This window comes from Panthera leo, chromosome C1 (assembly GCF_018350215.1).
Source record: "Panthera leo isolate Ple1 chromosome C1, P.leo_Ple1_pat1.1, whole genome shotgun sequence".
NCBI lineage: Eukaryota > Metazoa > Chordata > Mammalia > Carnivora > Felidae > Panthera > Panthera leo.
The window spans coordinates 43,495,316-43,519,754 of NC_056686.1; the positions used below are offsets into that span (position 1 = coordinate 43,495,316).

Below are 24,439 nucleotides of genomic sequence, written 5' to 3' on the forward strand. Positions count from 1 at the left end.
CCACACAGAACCAATGCAGCGGGTGTTATTTATCATCACCCCTGCTTTGCAGGCAGGAAGGCTGACCTTGGGGGCAGGGGGATGTAATCAGTCTTGTCCAGAGAAACTGAGACCCAGGTGGTTTGTAGGCTGGCAAAGGTAGCTCAGTGGCTAGAGGAATCTGAGAGGGAGAAGGTGGGTGAGAGACAAAGAGGACGGGGTCTCTGCTCCCAACACCCCGGGGTGTCAGTCAAAACTCCCCTGCTGGCACATTATCCTGGCAGACCTCCCTAGTTCATCGTGTTGCTACGATCTTACAGCAAGCTATGAACAGTGGTCCCATTTTGCAGATGAAGATATCGAGGCCCACAGACTCAAAGTGACTTGCCCAGGTTTGCACAATTAATGAGAAGAACTTGGACTTGAACCAGTTCTCCTAATGTCCAGGCAACTCTTTTTCCCTTGCTTAATTTTTTACTTTGTTGGCTTTTCTCACTCTCGTTTTCTCTGCAAGTTACTGTCTGCCTCCCTCTCCCCGAAGCTGCTACACCTGGGTGTAGACATCTCAAAGGCAGGAAATCTCATTTGACTTCTTCGCTGCTGGGTGCTTGGAGCCGGTCACAACAATGGGGACAAAGCTGGAAACGAGTGGATGTTGGTTGGGTTGTTGAAAGAACTATAATCAGGCTCCAATTTACTTACTTGAGCACCGTGGTCAGCATGGTCAAGGTGGAGATTTCTGTTGATTGTGAGTGATTCATTACGCAAATATACGGGTGAGCAGGGGAAAGTGGTGTATTACAACTGTATTTCTTTATTTATTTTTCATTAACAAGGCTGTTCCACTTGGAGCTCTGGGGGGACTGGACCAATTTGCTTGAGGATGCCAGAAAGCACCGGGAACCCAACCCATGCTCCCCGTAGTGTGAACTTAGAGAAACACGGGGATGCTGGAGTAGCTCTGAGTGAAGTCCAATGGCAGGAGAAGGTCCACAGGCTCCAAAGAGAACTCATCTGAAGGGAAACAATGGACTCAACATCAGGGGTGAGGACAAAGACACAGGAACTTCAGTCAGCTTTGCAGTCAAGGATCACGATCTATTTAAGGAAAAACGCCAACATGAAAGAGACACCAGTCCTCAGCTTCCAGCCTCACTGCTGAGCACAGTGTGGGCCCGCCTGTGTTTTATGCAGGGATCTGACCTCGCAGGGCATAGCCACCTCTTCAGACAGGATCCACTGGGATGCGCATGACCAGCCTCCAACAGCGACACCACATGGCGGAGGCTGGGATGACAGCACTAGGTGGGGTTTCGGCTCCCTTTCTCTCTGTTTCTGGAGTTTGGAGGCAGGACTGGCCTGCTGTGGATGAAGTCCTCAAGGTTCCTGAGTCAGTTCAAGAGAGTGGAGGCCCCTAGACAGTTACTAAATTTCCTGCCAATGAAGGCTTGTGATGAGCCATTAGTTGGAAAAATAAAAGATGCCCTTGTTTTTATCCTGAGTGGGTAAAGCACTTGTGCAAGTTACAGAACAAGTGACCAGTGACCACAGCTATCCATGATGCCAAGTAACACACACAGGAGTCTTCTTTTCTACTGCAGGCCATCTTTCAAATTAGTAACAATTGCACACACACACAACATGACATAGTTTACAAAGCTCATATCCATTCGTGCTCTTCTCTGAGCCTCACGCCAGCTCTGTGAGCCTAGGAAACTGAGTCTTGGAGAGGGACAGTGACTTGTCCATGGTCGCCAACAAGTCGATAAAGCCTGGTCTGCTCCTGTTTTGGGGACCGCAAGCTGCCTCCCAGGGAAGCCAGAACCCAGGTCCCTTGCCTGCTCACAGCAGCATCAGGACCACGATGGCAATGACCATGAGGACTCCAGCCAGGATGCAAAGGCCCAGGAAGACAATGTCACTGGTGTCTTGGGTCACCATGGCCACAGGGCCCTCCAGGGCCTCCACCTCATCCCTGGGTGGCGCTTCCTGAAGATGCTCGGCTGTGGCGGCATAGGGCCCCAGCCAGTCAGAGCCAGACAGCAGGTGGATAGAAGCCTCCTTGCGCCGTGGCTCACAGCGGACCTCGTACTCATGGATGTCCTCCTGCCCACCAGCCGAGAAGTCAATGTACAGCACGCTGACGATCACCGACGTGTTGTTCCTCCTCTGTGGGGGGGTCACAGGGCACTCACTCGCACCTGAAGGGGCCAAGGGCTGACCCTGTTCCTCTAGATATGTTGGGACTCAGTGCCAAGGGGGCAGAACCCTAGGAGCCTGGGTTCTAGTCCCAGCTGGGCCACTGACTCCCTTTCTGCTTGGAGCCTCAGTGTCCCCACCTGTAAAAGGGACACCATGGGGATGTCTGAAAGGACAATATCAGTTTTGATGGGTCAGTGCTTGCTCTGGCTTCAAGGAGGCGGGGTCTATGAGAGAGAGTAGCAGCAGTAACAGGGACATTTGCCATGATCTAGCCTCTGTTTCAAGTGCATTATCTCATTTAATTCTCACAGTGACCCTCTCTTATTGGCACCATTAATACCCCCATTTTATAGATTAGGAAACCGAAGCCCAGAAGTTAAATCCCTTGTCTGAGGTCACACGACACACAAGTGACATGGAACTGGAGTCCCTGGCCATCCCAGTGGCACCACCCAGCTTTAGGCAGAGCCGCCGAGGAGTGAAATGTGGGGGGCCTGGCACACTGCTGCCCTCCCTACCCCTACAGATGAGGGAGGCAGGAGGCAGGTTGCCCTGAAGATGGTGGGGTGTTTGGGTCCAGAACTGAGGGGCAGTGTTTTAGTGGGCAGTCTGGCGTGGCCTGGAGCAGGGGGCTGCAGTGGCACAGGGCTAGTCTCCCCACCAACCCCAAGTCTGCAGCAGCTGTTACACCCCTCAGGCTGCCCAACCACCCATGTCCAGTGGTGGCACTTCTGAGCTGATGCTTCTTAACAGCGAAGCTGCCTAACGCAACGCGAGCAAGCAGGGGCAGTTGGAAGCTGTCGTCACTGGACGCTGGGTGACCCCTCTGGGGAAGGGTGTGGAAGGGAGTCACAGAGGGGCTTCCAAAAGGCTCGGATTCCATGTCCCCAAAAGAGGCTTCTGCATGTGCACCCTCAACCTGTCTGCCACCACACCCTCTGGGGAAGACTGATGTCCTAGATTTTTGTGATACAGAATTGGGCTACTGGATGAAGAAAGACAGGACCTGTGAGTGGCAGGGGACCCAGTGAAAGGGTCAAGTGAATCCACATAGTAAAGAAGGGAGAAAAAAAAATCATATAAAATGGGGGTGAGGGGAAGTTTTAGGGGTTTTCGATGAGTGAGAGACTTGAGGGGAAAAAGCCACACAAGACGTGGTTGGTATTCTGGTTATGAAATCAAGTCTCCAGTGTTTTTTCAGAGATGCACAGAAAGGTTGTCATTGCCTTTGGCTGTTTGAGCTGCGCATCTTTGGAAGCGACCCGATGCAGAGACTGGTCCTCGTGGGTCTAGGACTTATAAGGGTGACACTAGGGATCCAGGAGTCTACGGTTCTCAGCTTTTATGTTTCCCATGATATTGGCTCCAAGATTCCATGATTTTTTGCTTCCAAGTTAGGGTGGTGGTTCCATGACTCGGAGACTCCGAGTGTCTGTGATCCCTTATTCTCGACTTCATGGTTCCCTGCCTCTGGGATTCTCTGTCGCCATCATTTCATGGCTCTGTGGAATGAGGACTCAGGACATGGAGTAGGGGGGAGGGCAGGTCATCTTGGCAGCCAAGACTCTGCCCCCACTTCTCTTTTTCCTCAGGTCTAAAGGACAGAGATTTCCAGGAGGCTGGGGAAGCAGAGGGGTGGGCTGGAGGGGCCAGAGGCATATATTCAGCTAATGTTGGAGGCAGTAGGGTTTGCTGGAAAGTGTGTGATTTCTGCCAAGCCAGTCTGGCACATCCCTGGATACCAAGGCTGGGGATGGGAGCTCCTTCTGGGGGTGGGCAGGGCGGGGGGAATGTCTCTCCTTTCGCCTCCAATCTGTCCTAAGAATACAAACATCCCAGGTGCTTGGGCTGCTGCCAGTGACTCTGAGGGCCCCAAACCTGGAGTCAAAGCCTTGAAAATATAAGGATAGTAGAAAAAACTCATTTATTTGTAAGCCTCACTGCCTTTGGAGGGAAGTGGTTCCTGTTACTTGAAAGGCCCTTTTGTTGTGTGGAGCCCAGGGACGATTTGGATCACGGGTTGGGGAAGGGGTAGCAGGGGGCAGCAAGGGCTGCATGTTAAAGGGGTGGGGACTGGGTGGCGAGGAGTGCCCAGGAGAAGGCAAGGAACGGCAGGAAGGCCTCCGAGGATGGTCAGGGTCAGGGCCTTGCAGGAGGAGCCTTCAGTAGGGGCTTTTGGCCGTCACTGCGCTGTGCAGCGGGGCCCCCTGCTCTGTCTTCCCTGTTTGAGTATTTTGTCATGTCTACACTGAGCAAGTTTGTTGGGGTAAAGCCAAGAGGGGCTGAGTTCTGCACCCGGGCTTGTGGGGTCACTGGAGCCAGAATTCTCAGGAATCGCAGGTGCCTCTCAGCAGGGGTCAGACCCTCTCCCTCACGCCTGCCCTCCTCCCCGCCCCCCCCCCCCCGCCCCTGCTCCTACCTGAGACTCTGTGCCGCAGGTGTCGAAGCGGGCCTGGATCCGGAAGGTGCTGCCGACTTCCTGGGCGGCACAGCTCCGGCTGCCCAGGTAGACCTTGGTCCGCTCCAGCGGTGCCAGTGCCTGTGCGGAGATCAGGATCTGGAAATCCGTGCGGGAGCAGCTCACGTTCACGGGCACAACTGGGGATGGAGGGAAGGAGGGGCTGGAGGCCTTAAGGGGCAGGTGGTCTGCCCCCAGCACCCCCAGACCCCACCCAAAGGGTGGTGTGTGGGAAAACCAAGGCTCGGAGAGGGGAGACTCCTATGCAGCCCTATGGGGATGTTTTACACGTGTTACTCCACTTAACTCCATCAGACTATGAGCTCCAGGGCACACACCAGGCCCTCTCGTGTCCTTGCAGCCTGGCACAGAACTTGGCAGGGGCCGTGGGGTGCTGAATGAATGAATGAATGAATGAGTAAGTGAATATTCTTAACCATAAGAAGAGCTACCATTTGCTGATCTCTTTGCGATGTGCCAGGCAATTCATTCAATCATTTAACACATATTTATTGATGGCCCGCTATGTGCAGGCACAATTCTAACAGGCACCATGGAAACAGAAACAGAAGAACCCAAACTCCCTGCCTTCTTGGAGCTTACATTCTAGTTGGCGAGGCGGCAATACATATGTAAAATAAAATACATGTCAGAGTGGGCTGAAAGAAAATCAAGCAAAAAAGAAACAGGGAAAGCAGGGGATATGTGGGGAGGTGGGGGGAGCAGAACAGTAGTTTTGCAGAGGGTGGTGAAGGAAGCCTCACTCTCTCCCCACGATGACTCCATGAGGTGGACACAACTAAACCCATTTTACAGTTTCGGAAACTGAAGCTCTGAGAGGTGAGGCTGTTTGCGGTGGTTGCGTTGGGATTTTAACCGTTATTGAGTCTATAGGATCGAGTCTTTGGGTATCTCCCCACCCTATACACACAAGATGGTGTGATGTTTTGTGTCTAGGTGTATTTTGTATTTGAGCATGTGTATTGGGGGGGGTGGGCTGTGCTGGCTGGGGCGGGGGCAGTGGAAGGGGAGGAAGGGATGGCTGGTGGGAGGGAAAGGGAAGAGCTGGCAGGCAGAGGCCTGGAACTCTCAGCCCCTCTCCGGGAAATGCCTCAGACATATTTCAGCCTCTGGTGTCTGGGCAGTCGGGGATTTATGGGCCCGCCGTCTCCCACGATGATCTCGGTGGCGCTGAACTGTGTGTCACCCCTGATTGATGCTGAGCTTGTCCTCCAGCCGGGAGGCCGCCTGCAGCCTGGGCCACATCTGGAGCCTGGCCCAGCGTGAGTGCCCCTGTCTGACCCTGGGCTCCCATGGGGATCTGGGGAGGGTGGTGGGGTGGGTGGGAGTGGGGCTCCTGGCCCTGGAACAGAGCCAGGATTTGAGCTGCCCCACCCTCAGTCTCTGGAGGAACCAAAAGGAAAAGGGGCTTGTCCAAGATCCCACAGAGCTGGAAGAGGACCCATGCCCAGAAACAAGACTATTAGAGCCAAAGGGGATTTTAAAGATCCTTCAGCCAGTGTCCTCATTTTACAGATGGAAAAACTGAGACCCGCAGAGAAAAGACAACTTACCAGTTGGCTGTGGCAGATCCCATGGCACCTGGCTCTTTGGAGTGAAACTCTAGAAGGGGTTGCTCTAAAAAGGAACAGCTCTCCCCTCCCCAGTTTATGGATGGAAACAACTGAGGCCCTGGAGGGTGGGTCTGCCCAGGTCACTTTGCTGCCACTAGATCGCTGAGGCTCTGCTATTTCCCTCCCCATCACCACTTGTGTTGGGGGTAAGGATGGAGGGGAGATGTTTTGAATGCAGACCAGGCCTGAGACACAGGAGGGAAAAAAATCCACCCTCAGCAAGCATGTCCTCGGAGTCAGGCACTGGGACCTGTCTGCCTCATTTCATCTGAATGACCACCTACCTAGGGCACTTACCAACCCCTTGTACAGATGAGGCCATTGGATGGCTGGTAAATGGCAGCATTTCGATGTGGCACTGGTCTGTCTGAGCTCAGCCCTGACTCCCTCCCCTCAGGCCCCGCTCAGCCACAAAGGAGGCAGGCATGAGTTCTGGTCCTGGCTGTGTCCCCACTGCCTATGTGACTGTGGTGGTCTTTCCTCTCTCTGGACCTCCCTTCCCACATCTGCACAATGAGGAGCTTCTCTCTGCTCAGACAGAGGGCAAAATGGGTCCAGAGCACAGGCATTTCTGGGCCCATGGCCCAGGGAAGGGGATGAGAAGACAGCAGAGATGGTGGACGCTGCTGGCTGGCAACTCTAATGGGCATGATGGAAGCTGGAAAAGCCCAGTACCAGCTTCCTCAGCTGCCTCTGAAGTTCAAACTAATGAGACCAAGAAGTCTTTTCAGGGCTTCTGAAAATGCTTTTGCTTTCCTGATAATGGGACATTTGTAGCTGGCATCTCCCCTACCCTCTTCCAGCCTGGAACACGGATATGATGTCTGGAGTCGTAGCAGCCATCTTGCAGTCAGAAGGCCAAGAGAATCCCAGAGATACCGGCTGAGACAGTGTTAAAGTCCCTGAACCAACAAAGCAGCTGCCTAGCTGGAGACTTCTTGTTATGTGAGGGGAAAAAAAGGCCATTTGTACAAGCCACTGTCAGTCAGGATTTATGACCGACACAAGCAAAGCTTGTTGGCATCTCCATGGTTATGCCAATTGTTTATCATAAGTAACGTGGCCATATTTTGTGGACTGCCCCTGGATACATAGGATAAGCCACAGCTCAAGAGAGGCCAGGGGCCCCAGGGGGAAAGAGACAGATGGGGTCAGGGTGATTAGGGATCGTGGAGTTGGAAACTGGAAAGGCAGGGCCCTGTAGTAGTAGAAATAAGCAAGGGCCACACTGGCAGGTCTCAGAGGTCCCAGGGCAGCAGGTGGCCATGCTGTAGCCACACGGGAAGAGGCTGAGGACACTAGCTGGTGGGTTGGAGAGAGGAAGCTACAAAGACCTGGGACCCCAGCCTTGCCCTCCCCCATCAGCACACCCACACCCTCGACCCCAGCTGACCTCCAATGTAGGCCACAGAGAAGCCCCTTCGGGTGGTGCTGCGGTCTGTGTGCAGCAGAAGCAGAAGCTGGTTGTGACTTGAGGTGACTGGTGCTGGCAGGTGGTGGCCACACCAATTCCCCAGGAGGGGTGCCTCCTCACTGGCCCCATCAAAGGCCGCCAGATGGTCAAAGTCGCAGGTCCTGGTCAGGCTGCTGGGACCCTCCAGATCCAGGTCCAGAAAGAACACCTTGACCCGGTAGCCAGGAGGCAGGTGGATGGTCCAGTGGCAGTGGATGTTGTTAGGGTAGGAGCTGGGGTACTGTGGACTGGAGAAGTTGCCTCGCACAGCCGTGTACACTTCCTGGCATTCTCCTGGATTGGGGAGAGAGGGACAGAGGAGCAATGATGAGAAGGGTGGAGACTGTCACCCTCTGCAGTACAGCTGGGGCAGCGGGCGCCATAAAGGTCCTAAAACCACCCTGGCAGGGGATGGGCACCATGGCCAGTAAACCAGACCATTGATCCCAAAGCCTGCTTTACACTGAAACTGGCTGGTAGCTGGGACTCTCATTCCAGTTGGCAGTCCACGAGGGCTGGCCCCGCCAGGAATTCAATAACAGGACCTAATACGTGTCCTCAGAGTGGAGTCCAAACTTGGACTTGACAGACAAGGTGGCTCATGACCTGACCTTGCTCATTTTCTCACTGCCCCTCACCCAGCCCTACCTCCCAGCCTCACCAAACATCCAGCATACAAGCACACTAAGCCCTCTCTGTCCTCTGTGCTTTTGCACATGCTGACCTCTCTACCTGGAATACCCTTCCCTTCCTTCAGCCTCTGGCTAACTCCTTCAAAACACTACTGGATTCTCTTCTCCTCCAGGAAGTCATCCATGATCCTTACTGTTAGCACCGATCCCAGTGGGTTTTCATTGTCTGTTTCCTTCTCCGTCTCCTCCACTGTCTAGTTCACTTCACTGTCAAGAGTTCATTCATTCATTTGTACAAACATTAATTGAATCCCTTCTATGCGGCAGGTACAAAGACAAACCCGTAGGAACTCACAGTCAGGGGAGATCAATGTGCAGAGCACAAACATAAATGAGAGTGTTAGATCATTGCTAAAGGAGTTGAAAGAAGGGACTAACTCTGACTCAATCAGGAAGACTTCAGAGAGGCGGAGACATGCTTATGCCTTGGTACTGGCCGGGCAGGGACAGACACAGCATGCACGGGGGACTCAAGGTGTAGCCCCAGCCCCTTCTACCTGAGAAGTAGTAGGCCTTGAAGCCCCGACCTCCAATGTTAAAGTCGGACTTGAAAACCACCTGTAGCTCGTGGCCCAGCGACACGAGGGTGGGGGGCCTGGTGCTGCCACAGTAGTGATGCCCGTGGGCAGGGCCGGGCCCCCCAAGGACGACCACGTAGTCATAGGTGCACTCCTCATTGCCCTCCATCTGGAAGTCCGCGAACACCAGCTTGACAGTGGCGGGGCCGGCGGCCCGGATCACCCAGCGGCACTCCACGTTGTTGGGGTAGCTGTCGGGGTACTCGGGGCTGGTGAGGACCCCCGAAAGGCCCGTCAGGACGCCGCCACACACATCTGCAAGGAAGCCCTTCTTAACTGACCTTTCTTCCTCCCTGTGGTCCCCTGGACCCCTTCCCTTGGGAACCGGACACCCCCCAACGTGCCGCTCCCACAGGTATGTCATGGGAACCTCGTCACCATCCCCCGTGCACTTGCTAAGCGTCAGGCACGGGCCCGGCACTTAGCACCTACACAGTCTTCTGACACCATTACCATCACCCTAGAGGAATGCTCAGTGGTTCTCCCCACTTTATGGTTGAGAAAATGGAGGCACAGAGAAGGTAAGTAACTTACTTGGGGGAGTTGGAGTTCACCCAGATAGCCCCGAGACGAGGGTCCGAGCACAAGGAGTTTATTTGGGAGACACGGGGGGCCCCATGTGAGGAATGAGGGAGCCAGGGTCACTAAAGGGTATTCTTAGGCCAGCTGGTGAGCCCTGTTGGGGAACTCGGGGGAAGGGTGTCAGGCACACGCCTCAGAGTTCTGTCACCTGAGAGAAAGGAGCTGGGGTGTTTGTACACCAACCCCTGAGAGTCCAGGCCGAGGCTGCTGGGGATACAGGTGACCAACTGAGACTTCAGAGGAAGCCTTCAAATAGAGACACGGAGGTTGGCAGGAGCCGCTGACGTGGCGAGGCCCCAGGAACACGGGCAGGGCTCTGACAGCGGGTCACCCAGCTGGTAACAGGGAGAGCCGGAATTGCCTGATTGCAGAGCCCGGGCCCTTGACCTGCTGCTTCTCACTGTCCCCTCCTGTGAGGCCTGTGGGGCACAGAGCCTGAGGTTTCTGAGTTCAGGAGTGTTCTCAGACCTCTGTGACAGATGCGCAAGCTGAGGCTTGGAGAGAGGATCTGATGAAGTAGAGATGGACTTGAAATGGGCTTGTGGTCTGAGGCTTGAGATGTCCTCTCAGCTCCGTCTTCTCTTAGGGGTGTGGCCCCAGGCAAGTGACCCCTGAGCCTCGTGGGAGTAGGAGAGGTCAGAAGACCTGCCCGGCCTGATCCACCAGGCTCGGGCTCATGCAAGAGTCTAAGATGCTGGCGAAAGCCCTCTGGAAGCCAGAGCAGCCAGCGCAATTAGGAGGTGGGTGATGACGAATGACCCGACCAGCTGGAGGCCACCGGCAGGGAGGGGCACGCTGGTATTTCCCAAGACTCCAGAATCTCACCCCAGGGCACGGCTTTGTGAACCGGGCACTAACTACACTGGGCTGGGCGGCTAAGGGCTTGACTTCTTGTCTCAGCATTTCCCCCTCCCACAACCATGTAACCTTGGGAAGCCACACTCCCTCTCTGCTCTCAAATTTATTGTTTGTGAGACGAGAGAGCAGGTTTGACAGTCGCAAGACCCTTTTCAACACTAACACCCTTAGCTGAGGCTTTCAAACCATGCTCTGGGGGTTCACAGGAGCCACCTGGGGCATCTGTCTGCTGGCATGTGGGGCAAGTTTCACTCTTATGCTGTATTCAGACTATCTTTAATGCACTGAAAGACAGCCTCCACAGTCACAGGTCATATATAAACACTTCACTCGTTGGAGGCCATCAATATTGACTTATGGTTTCAGTGATTGACATATAATAAGTAAATGCTAGAGACATGAACTTACAAAATACAGTAAAGGCATACCAATAAAATATTGCCTTCCTCTCTTTTACATATAGGGGATTAACATAAGGTTCCATTTGCTATACAGGTACTTCTGTTTTGTTTTGTTTTTTAATTTTTTTTTTCAACGTTTTTTATTTATTTTTGGGACAGAGAGAGACAGAGCATGAACGGGGGAGGGGCAGAGAGAGAGGGAGACACAGAATCGGAAACAGGCTCCAGGCTCCGAGCCATCAGCCCAGAGCCTGACGCGGGGCTTGAACTCACGGACCGCGAGATCGTGACCTGGCTGAAGTCGGACGCTTAACCGACTGTGCCACCCAGGAGCCCCAAGGTACTTCTGGTTTTAAAAATGTTGGAAAACATCGCTCATGGTATTATGATTTTGATGCCCTAACATTTAAAAAACCTAAGGGTCGGGGCGCCTGGGTGGCTCAGCTGGTTAAGCGTCCGACTTCAGCTCAGGTCATGATCTCGCGGTCCGTGAGTTCGAGCCCCGCATCGGGCTCTGTGCTGACAGCTCAGAGCCTGGAGCCTGTTTCGGATTCTGTGTCTCCCTCTCTCTCTGACCCTCCCCCATTCATGCTCTGTCTCTCTCTGTCTCAAAATAAATAAATTTTAAAAAATAAAATAAAAAATTTAAAAAAAGAAAAACCTAAGGGTCTAGGGGCACCTGGGTGGCTCAGTCAGTAAGGTGTCTGACTTCGGTTCAGGTCATGATCTCACAGTCCCACTGGGCTCTGTGCTGACAGCTCAGAGCCTGGAGCCTGCTTCCAATTCTGTGTCTCTCTCTGCCTCACCCCTGCTTGGGCTCTGTCTCTCTCTCTCTCAAGAATAAATAAACATTAAAAAAAATTTTTTTTTAAACCTAAGCATCCAAAACTATGATGAGATCAGTCTGTGATTCTTGTGCTTTCTCATTCCACAATTCTGTGCCTCTAAAGCCAGCTTGGGGAGCAGTCCCACCTGAGCCCCCTAATTGCTGTCGGTAGACCCTGTGTGCCAGGAGCCTCTGTGGTTGTCTATTGCTTGAGCTAACATGATTTAGGCCCTTGGTTTGGGCCTTGGGAGAAGGGAGGAGGTTTGAGCGTATGCAGGGAGGCCTAGAGACAGGAGGAATAAGTCAAGGAGGAGGCCTCTGCCCCCCTCACTAGACTATGGGGCAGGTTTCCAGCCTGGTTGAGGGAGGGAGGGTTAGGGACCTGCAATATAAGAGGCATTAGGAAAGACTTAGGGAGGGAGAGTGTCACCAGCCCCACACAGACCCATGCATATCTTATACTCTGGAGGACTTGGGTTGGGATGGGAGGGGTCTCTTGCCCATCCCCAGAGCATGGCGTCCTCTCTTTTGTCCTGATGCCATGGCATGGGATAAGAAGGATGATGGCAAATGCAAGAGGACAGCGAGACCCTCCTGGGGACTCCCAGGACTACTGCCGTGAAGGTGGGAACCCACAACCACCATGACCACAGCCAGAGGCTGCCTTTGCCCCCGAACTGCGACAGCAGGGTCACCCAGGCTCTGGAGCAGCCTGCAAGTCTCGCCTTAGCCCACTTCTCTTCCTCCCCCTGCCCCTGCAGGGCCACCCTCTCCCCTGCCAGGATCCCCTTGCCTTTCTGGTAGCCAGCAGAAAAGCCGCGGCTGGCCACGTGCTTGTCTGAGTGGAAGACGACGGACATGACATGCCAGGAGGAGGTGAAGGGCGGCGGGGGCACCCGGCCGCAGAACCTCCCCAGCAGGTTGCCCTTGTCTCCTGAGGCGCCGTTGTAGACCTCCAGGTAGTCGAAGCCACAGGCGTCATGGTACTCCAGGTCGAAGGCGTGGAAGGTGAGCAGCACAGAGGAACCCTCGGCCACCACAATCAGCCAGCTGCACTCTGTGTTGTAGGGGTAGAGCCTGGGGAAGTTGGGGCTGGAGAAGTTTCCGGAAGGTGCTGAGAGCACACCCCCACATTTAACACCTGGGGCAAGAGGGAAGAATGGCTCAGTCAGTGCTGAGGTCCTGTGGGATGGGCCCAGCTACAAAGCTGGGTCTTTGGGATGGGCTGGGCTGAGGGAGCATGAGGCCACGACCCTAAATCAATTCATTTATGCCTATGTGTGCTCATTCATTTGCTTATTCCTCAAATACTTATCAAGCATTCTTTTATTTATTCAACAAACATCATCTGAGTGCCAGGCAATGTTCTAGGTGCTGCGGTTACAGCAGGAGCAGAACAAACAAAAATTCTTGCCTTCGTGGAATTTACATTCTGGTGGGGAACATGGATGATAAACACAGTAAGTAAAATATAGAGCGTATTGAATAGTGATTAGTGCTGTGGAGAAAAATAAAGCAGGGAAAGGAGATAGGAAATGTCAGGGTGGACCTATAATTTTAGATAAAATAGAACTATGTGCCAGACCCTACACGTGTGCAGTGAGGAATTTAAACATTACAAATGATAATACCCCCGCCCTGAGTGAAAATGCGCACAGCTTGTTGCGGTTAAAAGTACATTCTCATATGCACATATTTGCTTATATTTAAAAAAAGAAAACAATGGAAGGAAACATAAAAGTGATTCTCTGTCAGGGGATGGAGTAAACAGAGGGGAAGAAAAGGCATGCTGTCTAGACCTCTTTCAGTGCGACTTGTTTTATGATTTTGACTTTATAATCATGAATAACTTTTAATATAATTTTTAACTTGGCAAAAAAAAAAAAGAAGACATTTTTAAGTAATCCCTAAATATTCCAAACTGAAACAAATAAACTTAGCCATATATCAGGTTGGAGGCACATTCACATGGGGAAAAATGATTCCAAATGATGTGGAAATACGCTTTTTTTTGACTGTATGTTCCTAGTGGGATATATCCCCAGCACAAAATGAACCACGAAGAAATCTGAAATATTACTCAGTAGACTTACTATTTGAATAACAGTCAGTAGTGCTATTTTATAGTATTTTATAAATCGGAATAAAGCATGTATGTTAATGTCAATAGAAGCTAAGACGTTCAGTGTAAGAGGAGAGCAATACAACCATAAAGTTAAAAAATTAAATAGAACACTTGTGGTCCTCGATTTGAATTGAAATTAAGATTTATTTTTATTTCTAAAAAAATTAGTATCCTAGCTCTGTTCACTGAAAAGGTCAAAAAGCATGTAGCCAGGCCTGTGCTGACTCAGAATGGGTGTCTCCCTGGGGAGAGCACTGTGGAACGGGGAGGGGGGGGTTGGTCAGGGGCTGGGAGTTAGGCAAATGAGACAAAGCCAAGCAGTGTGACTGCGGCCACACAGGGGCTCTGGGGGCCAGAGGGAGGGAGGCCAATCTTGCTGGGCCAGCACTGTTAGGGGAGGGACAAGATTCACAGGGAAGGTGATACTTGAGTCTGACCACAGAAGGAACAAGAAGGTTGTTAGTTGGGGACAATTCGGAGGGAGGAATTGACGTGAACAAAACTCTCACGGTCACTTAGACTCCCCCAGCCTCAGTCACGCATCTGGGAAATGGGGTGGCTGCGAGCACCTGGGAGAAAGGGCTGCAGAAGCACACCCGGCTCAGGTTGTCAGCTCCCTGCTGGCCCCCGCAGCAGGCTGGGGCAGGAACCGTGTCTGATTCATCCTTTATGGTAGGAGGACAGAGGGACATTCTGTCCAGTGCCTGTCCTTGTACTTCCCCCGGCCCTGCCCACGGGACAGGAAAAGCCCTGGGAGTGTTGGAGCAGAATTCCTGTGGCCAAGGAGGCCTCAGGCGCCAGCACAAGGGGAGGCCGTGTCCTCCAGCAATCAGCCAGCCACCCGGGACCCCAGGGTCACCCCAGGGTCACCCCAGGGCCACTGAAGCCCCAGAGGCTGGAAAATGGGAACAGCTAGCTTCTCCCCCTACAGGAAGGAGTGAGACGCCTGCATACCCAGCCCACCTCTGCCACCAACTAGGTGAGTGGCACCGTCACCTTCCCTTCTTGGAGGCCCACCCGAACCTGCAGGAAAACCAGGCAGAGGGCTGTTTGCTGAGCACCTGTAACATGCACGCCCCTTGAAGACCAGTGAGGTGACACCCCACCCCACCCCCGCCCCTGGCTTCACAGACACACAACGCTTACAGGGCTGGAGCAGCACAAAGCCACCCGGGACTGGGGTGCAGGCAGAGGGCTCTGCGAGCTCCAAGAAGGGAGCATCTGAGGCTGACGAAAGCGTGTGGAAGTCTTCCTGGAGGAGGTGATGTTTGACCTGAGTTTGATAGATGACCCAGAGGTTCTCAGATGGAAAAGGAGAAAAGGGACCTTCCAGACAGAGGGCACAGTGGGGTGAAAGCTCTGAGGGGGAAGCATTTCCAGAAGGGGGGTATATCCTCTGCCAGGACATGGGATGCCCAAGGGACACAGGGAACTGAGGCTGGATATTACGGAGATTAGGGCCAAACCTGAGAGACACTGAATGCCATTAGGAGGGACTGTGATTTCACCCGCTGGCAGTGGGGAAGTACAGCAGGCTGTCAGGAGGAGAGTAAAGGCTCCCTCCGGCATTAAACCTTCAGTTGTTCTCTGAGCCATTCCCTTAGCCCTTGGTAACTATGCCTCCTTGGACAGGTTACTTAACCTCTCTCTCTGCCTCAGTTTCTTCACCTGTGAAATGGAGAACTCATGCCCACCTTGAAGTTTGCCGTGAAGATGAAATGCAGTCATATTTGTGAAGCACCCAGCACATGGCAGGCACCCCGTAAATACCGTCTTCCACCATCTCAGAAACAAATACATCCTCAACTCAGCCAACTCCCTCCATATGGCCTCCTGCTTTCTGTCCTCCCACATGGAAGCCTCCTGAGGCCCTGGCAGCCACCTGGCCACTCGTCTACCCCCTCCCAGAGCCCGCCTGTCCTCAGGAGCTCCTACCTGTCATGGCTTGGGCCCCGGGGCCTGGGCCCAGCAGAGCCACTGCCAGCAGCAGACAGGACCCCAGCTCTGCCAGCATCTCCTCGCCGGGGCCCCCACAGGTCCGTAGAGCTCGGGGCAGGCCAGGATCTGAGGGTCTGGAGCAGGGGAAAGACAGGTGAGGCTGAAAAGGCCTCTAAGTTAATGGCGACCTGAATAATTCATCAGCCCCTCGAATTAGTAAGCCGATCCCCAGGTGCTTCCTTCATTCCACTCTAAGGTGACGGATCTAGTGTCACCAGGTTTACACATTCTGAGATCTGCACTGGCCACACCGCATCAGGAAGGGAAGCAACTTCGGGAGGGAAGGGAATTTGGTGGTGGAGAAAGGGCATGAGTTTGGGGGCTCGGCAGATCTGGCGTCCGCTCCAGCTCAGCCTCTAGCTTGCCAGGTGGCCAGGTGGCCTTGAACAAGTCATCTAGCTCCTCTGGGTCTCAGTCTTACTCATCTGTCCAGTGGGGCCATTCAGCCCTGCCTACAGGGCTGTCACGGAAATGGGACGGGGTGACGTGTCTTGCAGCCAGGTCGTGGGTGTTTGCTACGGGCTTTCCCATCCCCGCCCACGGGGGGTGCTGACGGGAGGCTCTGATTAGTGGGACCGGTGGGATGAGCATCCCTCAGACATGCTCAGATTAGCTCAGAGGGAGAGTGAAGGAGGTGGTAGTGGACAGCTGATGAGGGAAAAGTCTTTTTCACGGAAGAAGGCAGCTGGAATAACAGAATGGGAAGATAGTAGTGCGCACCTCCTAATGCGATCACAGATCTGGGCCGCGGTGGAAATTCTGGCCAAGAATCTTAGATATTCCCTCATCTGGTCCACAAACCCTGCCTGAACATCACTCTGCGCCAGGCTGTGTGCTAGGAGTCAGGCTGTAGAAATGCCCTCAAGGGCTCTGCGTCTGACAGGAAACAGGATCTTTCTACTTCCTCTACGAGCCCCATTTGGTTCAGTTCAGCCCAGGGCTCGTTCGCGAAGCTCCTTCTCTGTGCAGAGCGTACACCAGGACAGGGCATCTGAGGGTAACACGGCATGTTCCTGCCTCCCAGTGTAGAGGCTGGGCTCTGCTGACGAGATCTGAATCCTGACTCTGCCTCTCCTGCAGGGTGGGAGCAGCCTGGAAAAGTCGCCCAATCTCTCTGAGGCCCAGCCTCCAGAGCGTGAAGAGGAAAAGACAGTAGCTCGTCACTCGCTGAGAGGATACAATGAGATGGTGCACGGGAAGTCTTAGCTGGCGCCTGGCTCCGCGCATGGGAGGAAGCACGATTTTTATTTACCTCAGAGGAACTCAGACGGCCATCTGCCAGACCACATGTTGCCTCTGGCCCATCCTTGTGTCAGGAGGTCCCCGGGGAGCCCTTTGCTGGCAGCATGAGAAGCCACCTGGAAGGTGTTCAGCAGAGAGCATCGGGATTGGTCAGGCCTGAGAGACTGGCTTACCTGTGGGACTTGATTGGCAGCGACAGAAAGGTTCCACTGTCCTGGGCCATCTGAGGGGACGGGAGCTTTTATTAAACACCCACTGTGTGTATGAGAGAGAGCGCTGACCTAGTGCCTGCTGGGTGCTGGGCCTGGTGCCAGAAGCCTCACGTCCCTGTGCTTGCGCCCTTCTAATTTCACAGGCGCACATTAGACTCCCTGTCTTACAGAGGAGGTAACTAATACCCAGAGGGTTTGAGCCTGCTGTCTTGGGTCGAGTTGCTCTGCAGGAGGGCTCTGTGACAAGGGTTTAAGGGCAAGCAGCTTATTTGGGAGGTGATCCAGGAAGCACAAGCAGGGGCGTGGGGAAGTGAGACAGGGTTGAGAAGAAGCCAGTTGAGGGTATGTTGACGAGCAGCTACCATGGTGGGCAACCCGCATGCACACTTCCGGCAGATGGTGTAGACTATGGCCTCAAGTTGTACCGGTGAGGGGCAAGGAATGGCTCCAAAGCACAGGGGTTGCAGGCAGAAGCTGTCTGCATGCCTGGAACGGTGAAAACCAAGATGCAGGCGGGGCTGTGATGGCATCGGCTGAGCCACGCAGAATGGAAGACTGTCACCGTCATCACGACTACACCCTCCACCTGTTATCCCTTGGATCACTCACCTCTGAAATGTTCATCCTACCCTTGAAACAGCCGTCTCTTTCCACACTCCATGCAACCTCTAGTCTCTTTTCCCTGTGCTTGTCCCACACCTGGCATACCCTTTGCCTCATCTTGGGCTTAGATTCCAGGGTGTGACATCTGCGGGGCAAGCCCAGCTGGCTGTATTCTCACCTGCCGTGGACCCCCGAGCACTGCTGGGCAGCGCTCCGTCACCGTGCGGTCAGCACTTGTGCCTGGTCAGCATCTCCAGCCTCTTCTCGGGTCTCAGTTCCACCCCCAGCCTCTCCGTGTTTCCGTAGGTGGCTCTGTCTCTGACCCTCCATGGACATCATCCCAGATAGTCACTAGTCTCCCCTTGCAGACAACCCCAGCCCCTCCAGCAGAAACAAAGAGATGGAAAGCAGACACCCCTTCATCTCCCACCCTGTCTCCAAGTGCTCATCTGTCCCTTCCCTCCAGCTGCAGGATGGTTCCACATCCTGTCCGAGGCCAATTCTACCTCCTATGCCCAGCGCCTGCCCCTCTCACTGACTCTGGGACCTAACCCTCCATTAGCTCCCCTCTCTCTGGGTCCCCAGCCTCTCCTGCCTGGCTTTCCTTCTGTCATCCACATTTAGGCACACGGACGCCTCCCCATCATGGGGGTGGGTAGGGATACAAACACTTTTCACAAACCTGTGTTTCCCTCCAGCTCCCACCCTACCCATCTGCTGGCTGTCAGAGCCAGGCTTCTTGAGAGCAATGTCTACACTTCTTATCTTCACTTTCTCCCCTCCCCTCCCTCCTCTAGGGTCTACAGGGCTGCCGGCATAGTGCTACCACAACAAAACCAGGATTTGGTTAGCAAAGAGCAAGGCACAGAAGGCTGTTGTGTTGGCAACTGGCAGTAACCACCAGAGTGCCCCTCAGAATCTACAGTGGACTCATTGTCACCCTCCACCCCTGCTGCCCCCAAACTTGCTTCTCCCCTGGGATTTCCTATTCAAGGTGGTGGCACCACCAACCCACAAGCCAGAAATGTAGCAGCTGCCTCGGCTTCCCTGCCCCTCATCCCCACGTACACGGTCCGTGCTCGAGCTTGGTGACCACTTTAGGCTCTGAGGCAACTTCTGAAGCCACCGCTGGCCACACTTACCACCTCGCCCCTGCCTGACGACGGCAAACTCCTCCCTGGCCTGCGTGCCTCTGCTCTTGTCTGCTCTCTTCCCCTCCAAACTGCTCTCTGCCCCGATCTCTCCAAAATGCAGGTCTGACTGCATCACCCCTCTGCTCAGGATAAGATCCCAAGTCCTTTGCTTGGCATTCATGCTTCTTCAGGACATGTCAGACTTTCTTCCCGTCTTGAGTTCCACACCCCAGCCACCGGCATCTCTCTCACTCTTCATGCTCTGTTCCTTGAGCCTGAACTGCCCCTCTTTCTGCTCCATCGTCCCTTGATGGATGTTGTCATCTCCTCCAGGGAGTTGCCCTGTCCCCACCCCAAGCTGGGAGAGTGCTCCCTCTCTGAGTGCTCCCCTAGCACAGCGAGGGCCACCTGACTCTTTTACGAACATCCTCTGTCTTTTGGGGCTTTTCGCTCCAGTGCCTCCCACGGGGCTTGGCCCAGGGCACATCATCTCATTGTCTCCGTCCCCACTGCACACCTGCCCCTAGCACATCCTAAGTGCTCAGCAGCCATTGACGGATTGAACTACTCAGGAACACACAGCTAGGAAGCATCCCTATCAATTTGAGCCCATGTTCATCTGTGCCCAAAGCATGTCCTTTTAAATCCCCCCTCTGCCCCAGGGGGAATGGCAAGGGTCTGGTGTGGTTTTGCCTGGCAACTCCCAGAACCAAGACCATGTGGGTTCAGATTGCAACTCTGGCAGCTACTAGCTGTGTGATCTTGGGCAAGTCACTTCGCCTCTCCAGGCCTCCGTTTCCTCAGCTGTGAGATGAGAGTGGCTACCTGTCAGGCATTGTGAGAACTAGATGGCTAAGGCATGTGGAGTGTGAGGAAGAGTGCCAGTCCCACTAAGCTCGGGTACATGCTCTCCCTTATCCTGCCTTCCGTTTGCGCGGACCCCAAAGGCTACACAGACCTCAGGTCTGCTAGTACTTTTCAACTCTCCTGGAAGTCTCTAGTGGGTGGGGCCTCCCTGCCCGGCTGCCCTCCCTCCAATCAGCAGCCTGGCCTCGGCCTCTCTCCCGGTCCCTGGTCCCCGGGGGGGTGGTGGAGAAGGAACAAAGGCTGCCTGCTGCCTGCCCATGAGGGTCATTAGTGCCTGAGCCGCCCACGGGACAGTCAACCCCGGGCTCCTGGGGCCCTGCCAGAGCCTGGCTGTGCAGACTCCCACAGCCGAGCCCTGAGGACACACTTTCAAACTTCCAGGGGGTGTCTTGGCATAGAGATGCCTCCCCTCTCCATGACTGGCTCTGCTGCATCTCAGACGCCTAGCGGACACAAGAGCTGTCTCTGAGGGGCACTGTGAGTATGTCCGGGGTGGAGGGCCTGCTGCCGTACCTGTCTGTTTCAGCCACTGTACAGACACCGTACAGACTGTCCGTCTCTGGGTGTGCCTGCGTCATCATCTGGTCATGCCGTTTCCCCGGGCACACGAGCTCATCTTAGTGTCTGTGCATCAGGCACCAGGTACATTAATCTCTCTGTGGGTGACTGTCCACTTCTGAGTGTGAATATGCCCTTTGCTGCTGTACCCAACACTGTGCATTCATATCCGTTTCTTTGCACACACGCCCATCTCTGTGCATGCACATGGACCACACCTACTTCTGCCTCTGTGTATCCACGTGTCTCTACCTACACGGATATGCAGGTATGCCTGCGTGTGCCCAGCTCTCTCTCTCTGGATCCGTACAAACACATCTGAGGGAATGTCCCTCCCTGGCTGTGTATCTGTGTCTGAGTGCAAATGTCAAGCTGTGTGCATGCATGACCGTGTCAGGGGCTATGCACCTCTCCACACATATATTTATCTTTATATGCTCATGTCTATTTCCACAGGTGCACAGCTGTATCACCTCTGTGGATATACATCTGTGCCTGGGGCCCCTCTCCCCTTCTTTTCCTATCTGCATTCTGTCACTCCACCTGGGGACAGGGTTTGGTGCCCATGGGACAGCAAGGGTGCTGCCTAAAGCGTCCCTTTCCCACAGAGGTCTGAGCTGACAAAAGGGGGTGTGACAGAGGGCTGGGAGCAGGGATGCCATGCCAACCCAGGGGATTCCTTGGGTGTGCCCCAGGGAGCCACATCTCTCCATTAACCAGGGCCCTGGGGACTTAGGGGGAGTTCCCATGAGTATGGGCCCAGTGGCAGAGGCCAGGAGCACCTGGGGAGCACCCACTTAATATCAGCAGGGTGCGAGATGGGCACGTCATATCCCAGACTTTCTCTGCCAGGGCCTGATAGAAAGCCACGGGGTGGCACAGGGTGAGTGGGCGAGTGTGTGATGGAGGGAATACAGACAGCCAGCAACCAGGAAAGCCAGTGAAGGGAAGGGTCAAAGAGCAAGGGGGAAAGCCAAAAGCAGGGGAGGCAGGTCCTGACCAAGACAAGGCTGTTGGTGGGTTGGGGTAGAGTCCCAGGAGACATGAGGAGGGGGCTGCCCCTCACAGATCTAGGAGCCACAACCTGGCTCCAGGGCTGGAACTCTGTGGAGAGGAGGCCTCCCTCCCCTGTCTCCCCTCTCTCTAAGTCTCTTGTTTTTCTCTCAGTCGCCCTACCCTGTCCTTTCCCAAGGCTACATTGCAAAGGCCACATACCTGGAATGATGTCCCAGAAGAACAGATGGGCCAAGGACCAGGTTTCCCTGAGAGGCCCTGGACAAGGGCGTGACCTTCACAGCCTCCGGCTCCTGGGCCAATGAGAAGAAAGTGAGAAGGGGGCCAGGATCGCCACCATTTGTGGGGCCTGCCCGGCTCGGGGTCCTTCCACATCGGATCTCACCGAACCTTCCAACCATGCAAGGAGGGGCTACCGCCCCCATAGCACAGCCAGGGTGGGTGCACTTGGTCCCGGGGCAGGGCGAGAACCAGGGGCCAGGCAGAGAATGGGCCCCTCATGGGACCTGCTCACCGTCAGCTATGCGAGGGCACTGCCAGTAGCCCACAGTTTAGTGGAAAGGGTGACGGGTCTGGGTTCAAATCTTCCTGGGTTTGGACGCGTCTTCCCCATCTGACAGGCTGTGTAACTTTGGGCAAGTCACTCACTTGCCCCGGAGCCTCAGTTTCCTCATGTGTGAAGGGGGTTACTAATGCAGCTCTCTATCTGGGCTCCCTGGGCTGCCGAGAGGACCAAATGCAAGATCTGAGAGCAAAAGGGCTTTGTGAACCATGAAGAGCTGTGCACGGTTGGTGTCTGGAGGGGGCTATGGCAACAACTGGAGTAACCACTATAGTGAGCTGGGCGTTGTGCTAAGCCCTTTGTGTAGGTCGCCCCCTGTAATCCACACGTCCCCTCCAAGGAGGCCCCACCATCGCCCAGTGCACAGGCCGGGGCACAATAAACACCCAGGATCACTGTCTTCCGTAAATGGCAGGACTGGGATTCTAGCCCAGGACTGCAGAGCTGCAGGGCTGGTGCTGAGTACTGGGTGGGTTCCAGGGAAGCCTGATCACTGGGGGTCCCTGAAGAGGCAGGGCCTGGAGCAGAGGGGTCAGGGAGGCTCTGGAAGGGAGCCTCCTGCTGGTCCAGCTTTTCCTGTCACCTCCCTTTGATAGCCAATTAGTCCTGCTGCTTTGGTGGGCAGGACCTTTAACACGCCAAGGCACGGTCCAGGAAGTTCATGGTTACTTACATAAGGGGAAACTGCCCTGGTGAGCTTCCCTGCCTCAGGAGAGGCTGCTGGAATGGCTGTCCCAGGATTACAGCCTCCAGAGAGGTGTCCGGAGTGTTTGCCTCCTCTTACTCCTCTGGGCCCTCCTGTCCTTTCCCCTTCTCACTCTCACACCACAGTCCACCTCTTACCAGCTCCCTCAGCTGCCCCTCCTCGCCCAGAGCTCGGGCACATGGGAGCCTTCCAGAGCCTCCTGCCTTGCACCAGATACCAAGCCTAAGACCTTCCTGCCCCACTGGAAAGCAACTGTTGAACTCACTGTTTGCCAGGCACAAGCATATCCAGCCACAACCAAGCTATGCCACCTTGGGCAGGTTCCTTAACCTTCCCCTTCTGTGCCTCAGCTTCCTTATCTGTGAAATGAGAAGAAGGAGTTAATATTTGCAAAGGGTTTAGAAGAAAAATACCTGGCACATAGCACATTCTATTTATTAATGTAAACTCATTAATTTAAACACATTTAAAAATCTTTACAGCAACTTTGCAAGGCAAGGATTGCCGAGCTCCATTTTATAGTTTGGCAATCAGAGCTCAGGCAGGACTGCTTTTATTAGTTCGTTTATTCAACAAGCATTTATTGAGCACCTACTGTGTGCCAGGCCAATGCTCAATATTTTGGGCACTTGATCCCACTTAGCCCTCACAGCTCTGTGAGGAGGTGTTAGTATCCCCCAAGGTGTCCAGACACCCCCTGGGAGGCAGGACCACCCTGGTCGAGACTCCTGGCTGCTTCCTGTCTGTCTGCGCCCAGCACCTGATCACAGGGAGGGCAGAGAACTGTATTTTGTCATGGCACAGAGTAAGTGCTCAATAAATACCTGTTAAGAGATGGAATAAAAGCATTCCTACTTTATAGATGAGCAAAGTGAAGTTCAGAGAAATGAAGTGATTTGCCCAAGATCACACAAATGATCAGTGGCAGAGTTGGGACTTGAACTAAGTATGACCTAAGTATGACCAGCTCGAAAGCTCATGTTCTTACCATGACAGCAATTCTACCCACATGGAGGCAAGACAAGGTCTGAGCTGGGGTGTAGACTTGGGGCACAGGGCTGTAGATGCCTGGAGTGGTACAGATGGGGGCCAAGACCCCTCTATCCTTTTTCATTGAGAGCCCTGGTCCCTCCTGTCTCCAACCTGCCCACCTGGCTTTCCCCTCAGGCCACACTGGCCATCCTGGTTTGGGAAGCAGCACTCCCTCATTAGGTCCCCCATCAAGAAGGGAGGCCAGCCAAAGCTTCAGAAATTCCAAATGCAGAAGTTGCCACACACAGCCTCCAGGGGGCCTCATCACTGCTCAGAGCCTTACCCAGGAGCTCAAGGTGAGAGGGAAGGGGCAGAGTGGAGGAGGGGTGGGGCAGCCTGAGGAGGGTGGGCCAGGGCCTTGGGCCTTCTGTGGGGGGAAGGAGACTTCGGAGAGCAAGTCCAACCCCCTCTTCCAACCTATTTTCTGGCTGTGGAAACTGAGGCCCAGGGAAGGCAGAAAGATAAGACAGAGCCCACCTTCACAAGTGCCCACCGTGTACAGGCAGAGTGCCAGGCTCTTTCACATTTATTATAATCGCTTCTGTGACCCTGGGAGATTGCGGAGCCCTCCAAAGTCAGGGTCTTGATGAACGAAGCAGAAAGCCTGCATACCAGCAGGTGTTCAGAAATGTTTGCTCAATACATGCACGGAGGAGGATTTATTTAGTCCCCAGAATAATCTGGTGAGGGGGGAATTATTATGCCATTGCGGAAACATGCTCAG

General features: G+C 54.1%; 2 protein-coding genes across 4 annotated transcripts in view; both read right to left on the bottom strand.

Annotated features, from left to right (window-relative positions):
* Nucleotides 1-716: 716 nt before the first annotated feature.
* On the bottom strand, nucleotides 717-15,809 carry CDCP2 (CUB domain containing protein 2). Its single transcript, XM_042951504.1, has 6 exons — nucleotides 15,724-15,809; nucleotides 12,457-12,804; nucleotides 8,916-9,251; nucleotides 7,667-8,020; nucleotides 4,601-4,779; nucleotides 717-2,148 (listed from the first exon to the last, which is right to left on the bottom strand). Exons 1-6 carry the CDS (start codon nucleotides 15,800-15,802, stop codon nucleotides 1,822-1,824), a joined length of 1,623 nt encoding a protein of 540 aa, XP_042807438.1. The 5' UTR covers nucleotides 15,803-15,809; the 3' UTR covers nucleotides 717-1,821.
* Nucleotides 15,810-17,653: 1,844 nt separating this feature from the next.
* LOC122227180 (NADH-cytochrome b5 reductase-like) overlaps nucleotides 17,654-24,439 on the bottom strand; it is a 31,946-nt gene continuing 25,160 nt past the window's right edge. The window contains exons 7-9 of one of the 3 annotated variants that reach the window (XR_006205915.1): nucleotides 22,949-23,042; nucleotides 21,617-21,708; nucleotides 17,654-17,726 (exon numbers count right to left, since the gene is read on the bottom strand). Coding sequence is in view for 2 of the 3 variants with exons in the window: in XM_042951501.1 (XP_042807435.1) it covers nucleotides 22,986-23,042 (57 nt within the window). In the remaining variant the exon portion in view is untranslated. Of the gene's footprint in view, nucleotides 17,727-21,548; nucleotides 21,709-22,948; nucleotides 23,043-24,439 lie in introns of those variants that run through there. The other 2 variants (XM_042951501.1, XM_042951498.1) reach the window with 2 other exon arrangements.

What these genes read in the sequence shown, in the direction of transcription:
- CDCP2 (XM_042951504.1), bottom strand. Translation starts at nt 15,802, where the DNA reads ATGCTGGCAGAGCTGGGGTCCTGTCTGCTGCTGGCAGTGGCTCTGCTG. An exon ending in CTCTGTGGCCTACATTGGAG is followed by an intron (nt 4,780 to 7,666) that starts GTCAGCTGGGGT and finishes CTCCATCCCCAG; the next exon opens with TTGTGCCCGTGAACGTGAGC. An exon ending in CCTGCGGCACAGAGTCTCAG is followed by an intron (nt 2,149 to 4,600) that starts GTAGGAGCAGGG and finishes ACCCCCCCACAG; the next exon opens with AGGAGGAACAACACGTCGGT.